The 14,784-nt window shown below is 41.8% G+C and overlaps 1 protein-coding gene and 1 long non-coding RNA gene across 2 annotated transcripts in view; one reads left to right on the top strand and one right to left on the bottom strand.

The window, feature by feature from the left end:
- Gpld1 (glycosylphosphatidylinositol specific phospholipase D1) overlaps window positions 1-13,947 on the top strand; it is a 42,043-nt gene extending 28,096 nt beyond the window's left edge. Inside the window, exons 15-25 of the mRNA XM_042683742.1 lie at window positions 949-1,059; window positions 2,338-2,412; window positions 2,512-2,668; window positions 4,043-4,184; window positions 4,879-4,984; window positions 5,065-5,158; window positions 6,828-7,004; window positions 7,376-7,536; window positions 8,855-8,881; window positions 9,006-9,056; window positions 11,671-13,947. Coding sequence (XP_042539676.1) covers window positions 949-1,059; window positions 2,338-2,412; window positions 2,512-2,668; window positions 4,043-4,184; window positions 4,879-4,984; window positions 5,065-5,158; window positions 6,828-7,004; window positions 7,376-7,536; window positions 8,855-8,881; window positions 9,006-9,056; window positions 11,671-11,757 — 1,188 coding nt within the window. The 3' untranslated portion in view covers window positions 11,758-13,947. The remainder of the gene's footprint in view (window positions 1-948; window positions 1,060-2,337; window positions 2,413-2,511; window positions 2,669-4,042; window positions 4,185-4,878; window positions 4,985-5,064; window positions 5,159-6,827; window positions 7,005-7,375; window positions 7,537-8,854; window positions 8,882-9,005; window positions 9,057-11,670) is intronic.
- Window positions 849-13,964, bottom strand: LOC122111060. The gene is made up of 3 exons (XR_006147985.1): window positions 13,874-13,964; window positions 13,648-13,649; window positions 849-858 (listed from the first exon to the last, which is right to left on the bottom strand). It is a non-coding gene; the product is annotated as an uncharacterized LOC122111060 (long non-coding RNA).
- Between the last annotated feature and the right edge of the window lie 820 nt (window positions 13,965-14,784).

Genomic DNA, 14,784 nt, shown 5'->3' on the forward strand with positions numbered 1-14,784 from the left:
AGCAGAGTATACAGATGCTATTGCACAGAGAGATTTGCCAATGGATGATAGATTGGGCACTGGGGCATGTAGGGTGTGGCTAGTAGTACTGCAATGTGAGTTGTGAAAGAAGTGGAACTTAAAGAATTACTTTAAGGTTTAGGATGGTTGTAGACAGTAGGAAAAATAGACAGTAAGAAAGGATGTGTATATATGTGCAATAGTAGGATATGTATGTGTATGCATATATATGTATTTGTTTACTATCTATCATCTATCTATCTGTCTATCTATCTATTATCTATCTATCCATCTATATCTATCTATCTGAGAAAGAATCTACCTTGGAAAAAAACTGAAAACTGTCTCTGAGCAGATAGATTTCCAGCTGTAATTATGAGTGTGGATAATAATTACTAGATGCCTTAATCCACGTGAGGCACTTTAAAACTGTCTAGGTCACACTTGTCCCATGGATCTCTGGCATGATGGGTCCATTCTGTAGCTGCATGGTGCAGTGTCACAGCCACTAAGCACTGGGATCAGAGCATTTGACATGTGCTCTGAATGCACATGAGGAATTTTAAGATTCTATTTGATATCGATTACATTTAATGAGTAGGCCTCCTACTGCCTTGGACAGTTGGGTCTAAAATGTCCTGAGTATCCCACAGATGTCAAGCTGTTGCTTGTGATCGTTATTTTAGATACTTTTGAAGGAGAGTTGGACTTAGTGGTGGGTGAAATACATGTAAGACCATTTTCTACAAACCTAGTCCTTGCCCCTTAAACCCTCCCCGACCCCAAGACAGACAGACATGCCAAAAATACCCTCAGGGCAGAGCTACTCAACGCAACAGTGGTAAAGGTGTTGGAGTACTCCAGCCTTTTAGCTGTGGTACGCTCCCAGGCTCTCCATGCAAAAGATCTCCAGTGTTGTTTTGAAGGCCGTAACTTGTGCCTCTTCAGCCTTCAGGTCGGTTTGGCTCAGCCTTGGCTGTGTTGGACTTTAACAAGGATGGGGTGCCTGACCTGGCCGTGGGAGCACCCTCCGTGGGCTCAGAGCAGCTCACATACAAAGTAAGGTTGCTGGTGGTGGGAAGATGGAGGGAGGGAAGGAGGGGAAGGGGGGGAGCCATTTCTGAGCAGGTGAGGGCAAGCTCCAATCGGGTCCTGTGAGGGTTACCTCACAGCACTGATCCCGCCTCCTTGGACTGATTTGGGCCTCATGGTTTGCCAGATTCATCAAGTACTTTGCTTCACAGTGCTGAAAGCTTAGCAAGAGAGCCCAGCTAATGCTTAGCTTTCTGTCATTGCAAGAAGAGGTGACTTCTCTGGGCCTTGTTTTTCCTATTTTCTTACAGAGAGCAGAGATCCTGGGTCCCCGGCCCCTGGGGCTCTCTTCCCACAAGTTCTCCATACCACAGCACAGCTCACTCCTTGTCCCTTCCTTCATGCTCTAGTTCTAAAAGGATCTGTCACATCCTGAACCCCACCCACCCATTTGGCTTTCTCACGCCAGAACCTTTGCTTAAGTCCTTCCCCCTCCCTCTAGAGTTGACTTGTCACTTCCGGTTGGAAGTGCATCTAGCTCCTGGGCGATGCCGAGCATCCTGAGAGCATCCTGAGCTGGCACCTGTCTCAGCCCTTTCTTGCTTCCGCAGCCTAATTAGTTGTCTGCCAGATTTGGAGAGGAAAGATGGGTCTTACCTGTCATGTAGAATGACTGGGGATGGAGACAGGCAAGTTAGGAGACAAACTGACTCATCAGAGGAAATGGAATAGTGTGGGTCCCCTGATGGATGATGAACAAATTCTGAGTTCTGTTCAGAGGCGCAAGGGGGCAGAGAGGGAAGAGGCTGAAATGGAGCTGGGCCTTGGCGCAGGGAGTTGAGTAAGTCATTCTTCTGATTCTGAACGGTGGTGTCCTTAGTGTGACAGTGAGGAGGCAGTGATAAACATGGTCCTTATTGCTGGGGCTGTCTGCTCATGCCTTAATCCCTAGCTACTCAGGAGGCTGAGATCTGAGGATCACAGTTCGAAGCCAGCCCGGGTAGGAAAGTCTACGTGACTCTTAATCTCTCACCAGCAAAAAGCCAAAAGTGGAGCTGTGACTCAAAGTGGTCAAGTGCCAACCTTGAGCAAAAAAAGTGAAGGGATGATGAATTTAAGCCTCAATTCTAGCAAGATGACAACAAAAACCAACCAAGAGAAAAAAAAAACCCACAAACCTCAACAAATACAACAAAAAGCACTTACTTTAGGCTTGCACAGTCTGATAGAAGGGACAAGTTAAGAAAAAATTCGGTGCCTGTGCTGGGGCTCATGGCATGATGGCCTGTCACCGTCCTTGTCTAGGGTGCAGTGTATGTCTACTATGGATCCAGACAAGGGAGACTGCCTTCTTCCCCGAACATCACCATCTCCTGTCAGGTATGTCCACCGGGTTATCCAGGGGCAGAAATTGAGATCTGGCTGCACCTCAGTTATCCCAGGGCTCAGTAACAGCATGCACTTCTGGTCTCTCTGAAGGATGTTTACTGCAACTTGGGCTGGACACTCCTGGCTGCAGACATGAATGGAGACAGTGAGCCAGACCTGGTGATTGGCTCCCCTTTTGCACCAGGTGGAGGGAAGCAGAAAGGAATTGTGGCTGCATTTTATTCTAGCCCCAGCCAGAGTGACAAAGGTAGTATCGGATGGGGGGAGGGGCAGACACCCATCACATGTGTGATTATGTCCTTATATTATTTTACCAAGACTGACCTCCCTCCCTTTCCCTCTCTCCCATCTCTTTCTTTCTTACAGTATTTTTTTGTATTGGTTATTTTTGAGAAAGGGCTTTTTGTCCAGGAACATGCCTGAGTTCTGCCTATTTTAGTCTTCCCATTACAGCTGGGATGACAGGTGTATACCACCATGCCCAGCTGCTGTTGAGGTCTCGAGTTTTTCTGCCTGGGCTGGACAATCTCAGCCTTCCAAGCAGCTAGGATCACAGGCATGATTAAACTAGCACCTGGTTTCACCAGATCTAATAACAGTCTCTTATCTTTACAGATGTTCTAGCAAGTGACATAGATTCACTGAGAAAAGAAAAATTGACCCAATTTCTTCACGCAGGTTTCAAGGGGCCAATAGGTTATTCTTTGTTTTTTACTTGGTACTAGGGGTTGAACTCAAGATGTTGAGTGTGTGTTCTATCACTGGAGCCAATGTTCCCAGTCCTTTTGCTTTTAGTCTTTCAGGGTCTCTTGCTTTTGTCCATGTGAACTTGGACTATAGTCCTCCTAAGTAGCTGCCATTACAGGTGTGTACTTGTTCTAGAGGTAGGGTCCCAGCTTTTTGCTTGGGCTGGTCTTGAGCCACTGTCCTCTTATCTCTGTCTCTTGAGTTGCCCAGATGATTACATGCATATACTACCACATCCAACCCAAACAGGCTATTTTTGTAGTTTCTCAATGTAAAATAGAAATGCTAAGAAGGCTTAGGACAAAGGTAACCCAGTGTGCTCTTAGCTTTCCAGACAAGGGCTTTTAAGATAGTATCTTCATACAGAAATAAAGGGGCCAATAGGTTATTTTTCCTATTGCTCATGAGGATGAGACATAGAAATGTATTTTTTTCTTGATTTTGTAGTTTATACGTTGACTTCTTGACTCTGCTCTTTCTCCCTTCTCTTCATTCCCCCAGAAATGTATTCATTCCTCCTCCCTCTCCCCCCGGGCCTCAGCACTGTTCCTGCACTTCTTTTGCTCAAAGCTACCACTCTACCACATGAGCCACACCTCCATTTCTGGCTTTTTCTGGATTAATTAGAGATACGAATCTGACTGGGCTGGCTTTGAACTGCCATCCTCAGATCTGTCTCCTGAGTAGCTAGGATTATAGGTGTGAGCCACCAGCACCCAGCAGAGAGATCTATTTCTGATGTTTTAGTCCTGGGATTGATATGAGGAATGAATTCTGGCAAAAATTCAACAGAATGACCCTGTTTCTTGCTGGCCTACAAACAGGACCTGTCCAGATAGACCTTGCATTTAAAGGGACTGGGTATCTTCTTTAGAGACGCTGAGTGTGGCAGAGGCTGATTGGCTGGTGAGAGGTGAGGAAGACTTCTCCTGGTTTGGATACTCCCTTCACAGTGTCATGGTGAACAACAGAACCTTGCTGCTAGTCGGAAGCCCAGTCTGGAAGAATATTACTAGGTAGGTACTGATACTGAGCTCTGGGGATCACTGAGCACAGAGGCAGGTACCAGCTGCTGTGGGAACTCATCAACTATGAGTGCAGGGAAATCTTGCATATTCTCCATCTTTGAAATTAAAAAGGCAGCAGATAAATGTCTGCATTTTCCAGGGCTTCCATGACGAGGTGCCACAAGGCTGGGTGGGTTAAACAACAGAAATGTATTTGTCTTATGCTAGAGTTGGAGGCTGGAACCTAAGAGCAAGGTGTTAGCAGGGTTGGTCTCTCTCTGGCTTACAGATGGCTCTCATCCCCCTATGGCATAAAACAGTATCCCCAAGTGTGTCTGTGTCCTGACCTCTTCTTACAAGGAAATAAATCAGACTGGATTATGACCCACTCTATCTCCTTTTTAAAAAATTCAGTCACTTGGTTAACCAGTCTCCAAATACAGTCACATTCTGAAGTACTGGAAGTTAAGACTTTAACATAGGGATTTGGAGAGAAGCAATGGGGCCCCTAGCAGCAGGATCCCTGTGTGTGTTCAGTTGAGAAGTGCAAGAGCTTCCATACTGTTTTGATGGAATCAGTGGTCCTGCCCTTCGGGGTAAGGGCACAAGGACAAAAGGAGGGAGGGAGGTATGATGGAGCAGAGCTGTGTTTTCTTCCCTTGGAGCCGGACCCTTGGCAGCTGAGCTCACTGTTTCTTTCCAGGCTTGGCTATTTATTCCATGGTGCTAGTGAGAAAAAAAGCCTTGGAAGGGTGTACGGCTACTTCCCACCAAATTGCCAAAAGCAGTTTATCATTTCTGGAGACAAGGTATAGCCCTCTCCCTCCCCAGGACAGCAGACACGGTGTAGTTTTCTTGCTGTGCAACACTGATTGATGGTGTTTCACAGGCAATGGGAAAACTGGGCACGTCCCTGTCAAGTGGCCATGTGAAGGTGAACGGGATCCTGACACAAGTGCTGGTGGTTGGGGCCCCAACTCACGGTAGGTCATGTGCCACGATTTTGCTTCCTTTCCATCCTGTGGTTCCTTGACCCTGTCAGATGCCCAGAAAGTTAGGAGATTGGTGCCAGTCAGGACTGGGGTTAAATATTTCCTGTGTTCATCAGTAGCAACTGCATACCTTTGAGGAATGTTACTTAAACTCCCTTGACTTTTCTATATTACTAAAATAGAGATTCTAAGATTTCAAGAGTGTATTGAAAATGAGGTTGGAAGTAACTGTATTTTTAAATCCCTGCACCAGTGGCTTTGGGACTAGAGAAGAATTTTATAAATCAGTTCACCAGGAATGAATCTGAGGATGCATCTTAAATCATTCTTTTGAGAATAAAAATTTACAAAAAAAAAAAAAAGATCCCTGGATCACAAAAGTGAGTCATGGCTATTGTGAAAATGTGAGAAAGTATGAGGTGTGTGTGTGTATGCAAAATTACCCCCTGCTGGCCACAGGTGGCTCATGCCTGTAATCTAGCTACTCAGGAGGCTGAGATCTGAGGATTGCAGTACAAAGCCAGCTAGGGCAGGAAGGTCTGTGAGACTTTTTCTCCAATTAACTACCCCCCCCCCAAAAAAAAAACAAAACCCAAACCAAAAAACAACACTCAGAAGTGGAGCTATGGCTCAAGTGGTAGAGTACTAGACTTGAGCAAAAAAGCACAAGGACAATGCCCAGGCTTTAAGTTCAAGCCCCAGAATAGGCACACACACACACAAAATTTACCCCTTACCCAGATATATAAAACCACAAGTTCATGGTAGTTTTCACTCTTAAAAATTTCTATCTTGGGGCTGGGAAGTTGTCTTAGTGGTAGAGCGCTTGCCTTGCATGCCTGAGGCCCTGGGTTCGATTCCTCAGCACCACATAAGCAAAAAGCAAAAAGCCGGAAGTGGCGCCATGGCTCAAGTGGTAGGGCACTAGCCTTGAGCTGAAGAGCTGAGGGACAGCGCCTAGGCCCAGAGTTCAGGCCCCACGACCGGACCAAAAAAAAAAAAGAAAAAATTTCTATCTTTTTTTTGAACTTTTAGTATCTTGTGCTTGCTAGGCTGGTGCTCTACTGCTTGAACCATGCTACCAACCCTTTTTGCTGGCACAAGGAGAGCAGCATTTCTTCTAGGCAGGGAGGGTAAGAAAGGTCAGCCAAATTCTGAAGAATGAGCAGGAATAACTGGCAGAGGTGTGAACAAGAGAAAGCAAGGGGCATGGGGAAGGAGTTTCTCCTATGCGGCAGTTATGGCTAAAGGCCTAGATCTAGGACTGTTTCAGGTTCGTTGTGTGTGCAAAGCAGGCAGGGGTAGGAACTAGTGTTAGAACTGGGGACGAGCCTTGGTGTCATCCAAAGCCCAACTACATTTGAGCTTGTAGTCAGGACAGGAACATGGATAGTCTGTATGTAAAACAGAAATCATAGAATTGTTCTAGAGGGGTAAGACCAGAAGAAGGAAGCTATCTGGTGGGAATTAATTGAATTCTTAGTGTTTTGAGTCTTGCTGCCCAAACTACTTAAACCTTTAACCCACCAGAGTAGACCAGCCCTGGAACTCTGTCCTATGTAGTGAGCAACACTTCTGCACGCAAATGGGGAGAATATTCTGTTTGGTCTACATCCTGTGTCACACTTGTGATGCCAACAGGCACTGTGGCTTGTTTCAGATGATGTGTCTAAAATGGCATTCCTGAAAATGACCCTGCACCAAGGCGGAACTACTCGGCTTTATGCACTAACACTGGACACGCAGCCCTCTCTGCTCAGCACCTTCAGTGGAGACCGTCGTTTCTCTCGCTTTGGTGGAGTTCTACACTTGAGTGATCTGGATAATGATGGCTTAGGTAAGAAAGGAATTCAGCCTGGATAAGTTCCTTTGCTCAACAGGTCAGTTCTGATTGGATAAACTAGAATCTGGCCTCTAATTGACAGCCCAGTAGCCCTGGGGCCTTTAGATCTGGATTGGGTAAGGCTGGAACTGGATGTGCAAGGCGGAGGTATACTTCCTGAAGATGTTCATGTGAGAGTCACTATGTCAATTATTGATGAATGACAAAGTAGGAAGCAAAGGCCTTTAAGGTTACCCTGCCACAAGAAGATCACGGCAGTTTAAAGGATACTTTATTTGTGGGAAGTTGATTCTGATCTAGCAATGGTACCAGGAAAGAATAAAAGTTGTTTGATATCTTATTCTTCTGGTTTTTATTGTTTACAGATGAAATCATTATGGCAGCCCCACTGAGGATAACAGATGTAACCTCTGGGCTGCTTGGAGGAGAAGATGGAAGAGTGTATGTATACAATGGCAAAGGGACCACCCTCGGAGACATGACAGGAAAATGCAAATCTTGGATAACTCCATGTCCAGAGGAAAAGGTGAAGTGTAGGACAAAATTCTAACAGCACATTGGGTAAAGATGACTACTTACTGATTCCCTGGTAGTCCAGGTCCAAGGTAAAACTTAGTTTGCCTCAACTCCAAGGTCGTGGGGTCAGGAACAATCAGCAGCCTGCAGTTCTCAGTTGTGCCATGTTTGCCTCTAGACCTAAAGTCTGGCTGGACTTGGTGGTACACTGGTGTTTGCCACAGCAGGAGAAAGAAAACAAGCTAAGGCTGTTGGAGTTTCATTAAAACTTCTAATGCCTTTTCTTAGGTGTGTTTCCTTAACTCATGTTTCCTGTCCCTCAAACATTGGCTGTTAATTATTTTTGAAATTTAAACACTATTTTTTAAATTGCAAAATTATCTACCTAGAATTCTACTCTGCAGAGTTAATGCCTGTTAACCTGAAGTGTACTCTTCTAGTATTTTCCATGACTTTATCTGCTCCTCTGTGTTCTGTATTACTATGCACATGCTGACACTATATGTAATATAATCCCTTTCAATTTGCTATGAAGTTTCTATTATGCTCAATTACAAATAAACGCTGAAGATCAGAGTCTAAGGTCACAATGCTAGATACAATAGGGGTTTGAATCAAGACTTGATTGTAAACTTTTTCTTAACTATTACTGAGTGCATGTATTTTTAGCATATATTTTGCATGCACGATTCTGTAAATGAATTTAATGAATACACAAGGGCAAGCTTCTTGAATCAAAAAAGCAAAATCTGGAATGTTTTAAACACTCACATGACAGTACAGTGGAAAATTCCACATGACTAAACTGTTTCAGCACAGATTAGAACATTGCATAAAACTATCTTCAGGCTATGGATATAATAAATTCATAATTAGATCCAGCTCATGTTCAGTCCGGTCTCCAACTTCATTGTATAAATGCAGATATTCTAAAACCTGAAATCAAGAACACTGTGGGAACCAATCTTTCTTGGATAAGGGATTTTCAATCAAGAATATTTTCTGTTATCTGATATTCTAATGGCAGGTTAATTATATTTTAAAATTCATATATTTGCTAGCTGCCTAATATTTTAAATCTATAAACCAGTTTAAATATTAAAGATCACTAGTCATAAATGGTGATCACTAGTTACTTTATGGAAAATACTCACATATAAACATTTTTATACATCTGATTATATTCTTAGTTCCTATAAATGCATTTTCAAAGGTCAAAGGTCATGTACATTGTTCAGTGAAATGTGGGCATAAAGGTTTAACTGAAACTGACTGAAAACCCACACCAACAGTAATAGCATTGTGTTCCTTTTCTCTCCCCTTTTCAGGCTCAATATGTACTAATTTCTCCTGAAGTAAGTACCACATGAAGGAATGAAGAAATTTTAAAAGAAACAAAAAAAGGCACATCCTTTAGTTTAACTGATGAAGTATGGCCTGTTCTTTATCAAAGACCCATTAACAGAGTGTATTTTACAGGCAAGGTCAAGGTTTGGGAGCTCTCTGATCTCCGTGAGGTCAAAGAAAGAGGTGAGTTACAAGGCCTACACTGATGTCTATTTGTTCTAATGCCAGGATCTGATGATTCATCTTTAAAGTTTTAGATTTTATTTGAAAAAGGAATACATGCACAAAAGAAAGTAACATGCACACACAAATCCCACTTTTTTTTTTTTTTTTGGTCTATCGTGGATCTCGAACTTGGCCTGGGTGCTGGCCCTTAGCTTTTCAGCTCAAGGCTAGCACTCTGCCACTTGAGCCACAGTGCCACTTCCTACACTATTTTTGAAGGTGCAAAGTTTTCTTCTATATTATTGTTTTATCCTTAATAGCAAGGGTTGGTAAAATATAGCCTATGGGCCAACATTTGACTTTTTGTAGTCATGAACTAAACATGGTCAAGACATATTTCAACAGTTGAAAAGTACTTTGTAACAAGAAATTTATATGCAGTTAAATATCAGTGCTTAGAAGTTGTAGTTTTCTTTTCCACATGCTGGACAAGTGCTCTATCACTGAGGTAGATCCCTGTCCCTTAAGTCTTATTGGAATGCAGCATAGTCACCCCCTCCTGGGCTGTCTAAGGTTGTTGCCATGCTACAATGGCAGTTTCAGAGACTTGTGTCTCACAAAGCCTCAAAGTTATTATCTGGCTCTTCACAGAAAATGTTTGCTGACCTTGCCTTACAGGGTAATAGTTTTAAATATGTTGCTGTTTTCTTCCAGACTTTGATCATTTTTGTATGACTACAGAAATACTTTTTTTTTCATGTGCTGTATTTTGCCACAACCCAGACAAGTACACAGCGTTACACAATACATGTGCCATATTTCAGTTCTTAAATTTGTCTTCACAAAGGTATTTGGGCTATTTCCATTTTGGTGACCATTACAGACAATGTTGTAGAGAGCATTTTTGCACCTATTTTTATAACTGTACAAATATCCTTTTAGGTTAAAATCTTAGAAGCAGGATGCTAGATCTAGGGCACATATATTTAAAAATATAATAGTTATAGAAAGCTTTACTTTATGTCATAATACCATTAATTCCACTCATTCACTTTAACAATATGATATTCTATAGAAGAACTGTGCTAGGCCATGAAATATTAACAGGCCTGCTCTTGAAAAATAAGACTTATATACACCTAAATGAAATAAAATGCAAATTGGTGTAGGATTGAATGCTAAAGAGTACCATGAGTATTAAGTCTCAACAGTGTGATGAAGTCTGGGGAAGCCCTCTTAAATTTTGGAGTGGTAGATATAACCAAGTCTATAAGGCTTAGGAGATGCTCCTGCTTTTAAGAATCCTGGTGAAACTGCCCTCTAGTGGCCAACAGTTCCTGTGTTACAGGCAAGCCTGATGGCAACAATTCAGGATTACCGACTACACACAAATATGGATTAATAGCTTATGGAAGGATTTTCAAAAGAATACTTTATATCATAAACCTGTTTTTTGTTTTTGCCAGTCCTAGAGCTTGAATTCAGGGCCTGGGCACTGTCCTTGAACCTCTCTGTGCTCAAGGCTAAAGTTCTACCAATTGAGCCACACCACCACTTTCAGCTTTTTCTGTTTATGTGGTACTGAGGAACTGAACCCAGGGCTTCATGCATGCTAGACAATCACTCTACCACTAAGTCACATTCCCAGCCCAAATCTGCTTTTTTGAATTTGAAATTTTGTGGGTTTTCCAAAAAATGGGACACTTGAGAATTTATGCATTAGTTTAAAAAATACATCCATAATTAATACTGATTAAGGAATGGTGATATATAGATCATCTAAAAGTAATACATTCCAAATTAATGTTAAGAGATCACTTGGTATTGGATTCTTCACCTACCTGAGACTGGGGGAGCACTAACACATTAGGAGTATAAGGATAAATCAGAAATTACGTTTAAACAGTGGCCACGGACAACCTGAGAATTATCAGAGGGTAGCCTTTCCCTGAGATTGAGTAATTTTCCCTTAAACTAACACTCAGGTAATAAGAGGTAATACAAGAAAAGGGCTAAGCCAATAATCTGACAAATAAAGGCTTAATACATTTTAGCGATTATTTCTAGATTTTGTCAGTAGTGTTCAAAATTGAATCAGTAAAAACCACTAAAGTATGTCCCAACCAAAAGTATATCCTGATCTATCAAATACCATCAGCCAATTTGATCACAAGATCTCATTCACCAGGCTGGGTCTGGGTCCAGAACAACTCTTGACAGTTTCTAAAAATCAAAACCCACCACACATTGGAGATTTTGCCCACTGTGTAATTAACAACTTAGGTTTCAAAGGCAGTCCTGAAAGATGAGTCATAACATTTCAAGCAGCAGAACAATGTGCAAATACCTCAACAGGTGTTTACACTGCACCACAGGCAGGATTCTAGAATGCACTTCCATAGTTTTCCTTTATTTTTTATGGGCAAGAGGGGATCAGGGTGTGCTTCCTCAACTGTGGGGTTTATTTATTATTTATTTTACAGACATCTAAACAGAGAAAAGCATTTAAGTTCAAGCTGTGCTCTGACCAGTATCTTAGTTTATTATTTTTTTTAATTTCCAGGGCAGAGCATGATGTTTGGTCTATGGGAGGAGCATGAATGAATCATAAATTCTGCTGTATCTCTTACAGAACCAAGTTGTCATTGCTGCTGGAAGGAGTTCTTTGGGAGCACGGCTCTCAGGGACACTTCATGTCTATAGCCTCAGCCCAAACTGAAGACACTCCATTTTCCTATTCCCTCCCTCTCTCATGGAGTCCTCTTCAGGGAGACTACTCTGGTGGGCAAGCTGGCATATCCAGTGGCTGACTTGTGGAAGAGACATGCTCTAACAGCCAAAATGTCTGCAAATATGGCAATGTGCATGACTGCACTAAATGTATGTATTCATTCCTCTTCCAAATTTCACTTGTTTGCTTCTGCATCTAAACCTTTGTTCTTTCCACTTGAACACCTATGTGTGTCTCCCTGAGACCTGGAAAGGTTTCCTGTGGTTATGTCTTAGACAATCTTATGTAGTTCCTTAAAGAAAACAAAAAAAGCTAACCACAAACAACCCCTTTTTGTTATGGTGGCTGATTGTAAATGTCTCCCAGAGCTAATATGTTGAAAGCTTGGTCCCCAGCTAACAGTTGTTGGGAGGTGGTGGAAACTTATGGGTGAGGCCCGGTTGGAGGAAGTTACATTAGGACTCCAGGCTTTCCTTTCTTTTTGCTTCCTGACTGTCATAAAGCAAGCAGCTTTTCTCTGCCATGGCTTCTACCATGATGAACTGCTAAATGACTATGAACTGAAACTGTAAGGCAAAATAAACATTTCCTCTGTTAACTTTATTATCTCAGGTATTTTGTCACATTCATAGTACACACAGAAGAATTGAGGGAGGAGGGGAAATAGTACAGAGGAAGATAAGGGGGTGAGACCACCTCCCACTCTCAAATCACTTGTGCTTTGGTTCTTTTAATGAGGACTATTGCATTTTCCACATGTTATATAATAGACAAATATAACTAAAACTCAGCTACCTTTCTGTGCTCTCACATGCTTATGTAGAGATAGCTGTTCTAACAAGCGATGAACCTCAGGACTCTGCTAGTGTTAAGTCATCTCTCCAGGGAACTTCGTTGAGCTACATTGCCACAAGCTGTGCCAACAGAAGTAGGGAGGAGAGGAGTGGCCTGGGCCAGGGTTCTATGAGGGACAAAATGAGTAAGGGAAAAGGCTTTGGCATCACTTGTCCTTGGGCTGTTTTAAAATTTTCTGGCATTATTTATGTAGAAAGTAACTAGTTTAGTGTCAGAAGAGAGAGCTTCTTCTCTAATTGATAAACTAGAGAACCAATATGAAAAGCATGATGAAAGTCTCTTTCTCATCTTCTCTGGAGACAGATTGGTAAAAAGTAGAAACTAAAGAAAAGCTACTGTGGTTGAGAGTGTATGGTGAGGAAAGTGACAGGAAAAAAGGGCCATACTTAGACCCATCTGGACCACTTCCAGGACTATCTTAGTTTTCTTAGAGGTTTTCTAGCTGCCTGGCTACCTTGTCATTGCTATATAATGTGTCGGTGCTTTGTTATGATTTTTTTTTAATGTGGCACTAGGAACCCTGCATGTGCTAGGCTAGCACTCTACCACTGAGCTAGATCAAGTGTGTGTTTACGCTTTGCTAAAATGATAGGATCATTATTGACCTCAATGACTGAACAAACCAGAGAGCAGGTAAAGGTTAAAAAGTTATAAAAATTTACATGGAAGCACATTTTCAAACTTACTGTACATTTACTCATACTATTGTCATACTCATACATTGTCAAAAATGAAGTAGAATATATTCCTACTGTTTTAAGTCAACTTGCATGGCAAATGTATAAGAACCTGGCATAGAGAACAAAAATACATAGTAAAAGTCTAATGTATTATCCTGGTAGGTAGACTGAATTTATTCCACTAAATTAAATATAGTTCTAAGCATGAACTCTGAAATGTTTACTGACCTGCAAAAAAAAGGGTTTTCTCATTCACATCAATCTAAGTTTCTTCAAGAGTAGCCGAGATACCTTTATTTCAAGATATTAAGACATTTATCTTTCTACTATCTGTATATCCAACAACTTCCAAGATGTCAATGTTTTACACCTTTTTAATCACAGACTTACGAGATAAAAATGATGTGTAGTGAGCTAGGCAGCAGACCTCAGGTCTCTGAAGTCCTTATTCCCAATCTATTAGATGACCTCTGTGGCTATTACTAAAAAAAGGAAATCCTAAATTCAAAATGTGACTTTAGTATTGCCATTCAAAATAAAAATCTGTGCACACTATTGGAATAACTCACTCACCAAAATAACTATCTTTTTAATATGAAATTTCTTAGACTATTTTACAGTCTGTTTACAAAAAATATATCAAGAATAAATCAAGAGTTAAATAGTACTCTAAAATGATGTCTGTTTTGCCTACAGAAACCTTCCAAAAGGAAAGATGCTTTCTTCTTCATGCTCTTAACAGGGAATGTGACTACCCAGTTACCTAACTCAGTTGTTAATGTGTTAATCAGTTCAGTATTTTTTTTTTTTTTGTTGTCAATTGTGGGGCTTGAACTCTGGACCTTGGATCTGTCCCTTAACTATTCAGCTCAAGGCTAGCGGTCTACCACTTGAGCCACAGCACCACTTCAGTTTTCTGATGGTTTATTGGAGATAAGGGTCTCATGGACTTTCCTGCCCGTGCTGGCTTTAAACTGTGATCCTCAGATCTCAGCCTCCTGAGTAGCTAGGATTACAGGTGTGAGCCACCGGTGCCCAGCTCAGTTCAGTATTTCAAACCCTCTTACGAGAATTATATGATCGTTCTGAAATAACCAAAACAGAGCCAAATGACATTTAAAAATTATATGTACATGATCTAACTACCTTTAAAAAAGTATTAGTAGCTTCCTTTTATGAGATGTATGAGGTAGTTAACCTATTTTCCCTTTTTTGCTGGGGCATGACTATTTTTTTTTTGTCAATCATGGGGCTTGAACTCTCGGCCTGGGCATTGCCCCTCAGCTCTTCAGCTCAAGGCTAGCACTCTACTACTTGAGCCACAGGGCTACTTCTGGTTTCCTGGTTGTTTATTGGAGTCAAGAGTCTCAGGCACTTTCCTGCCTGGGCTAGCTTTGAACTGCGATTCTCAGATCTCAGCCTCCTGAGTAGCTAGATTACAGGTGTGAGCCACCCGGTGCCTGGCTAATTTTTGATCCTA

This window comes from Dipodomys spectabilis, unplaced genomic scaffold (assembly GCF_019054845.1).
Source record: "Dipodomys spectabilis isolate Male_0828 unplaced genomic scaffold, ASM1905484v1 ptg000085l, whole genome shotgun sequence".
NCBI classification, from domain to species: domain Eukaryota; kingdom Metazoa; phylum Chordata; class Mammalia; order Rodentia; family Heteromyidae; genus Dipodomys; species Dipodomys spectabilis.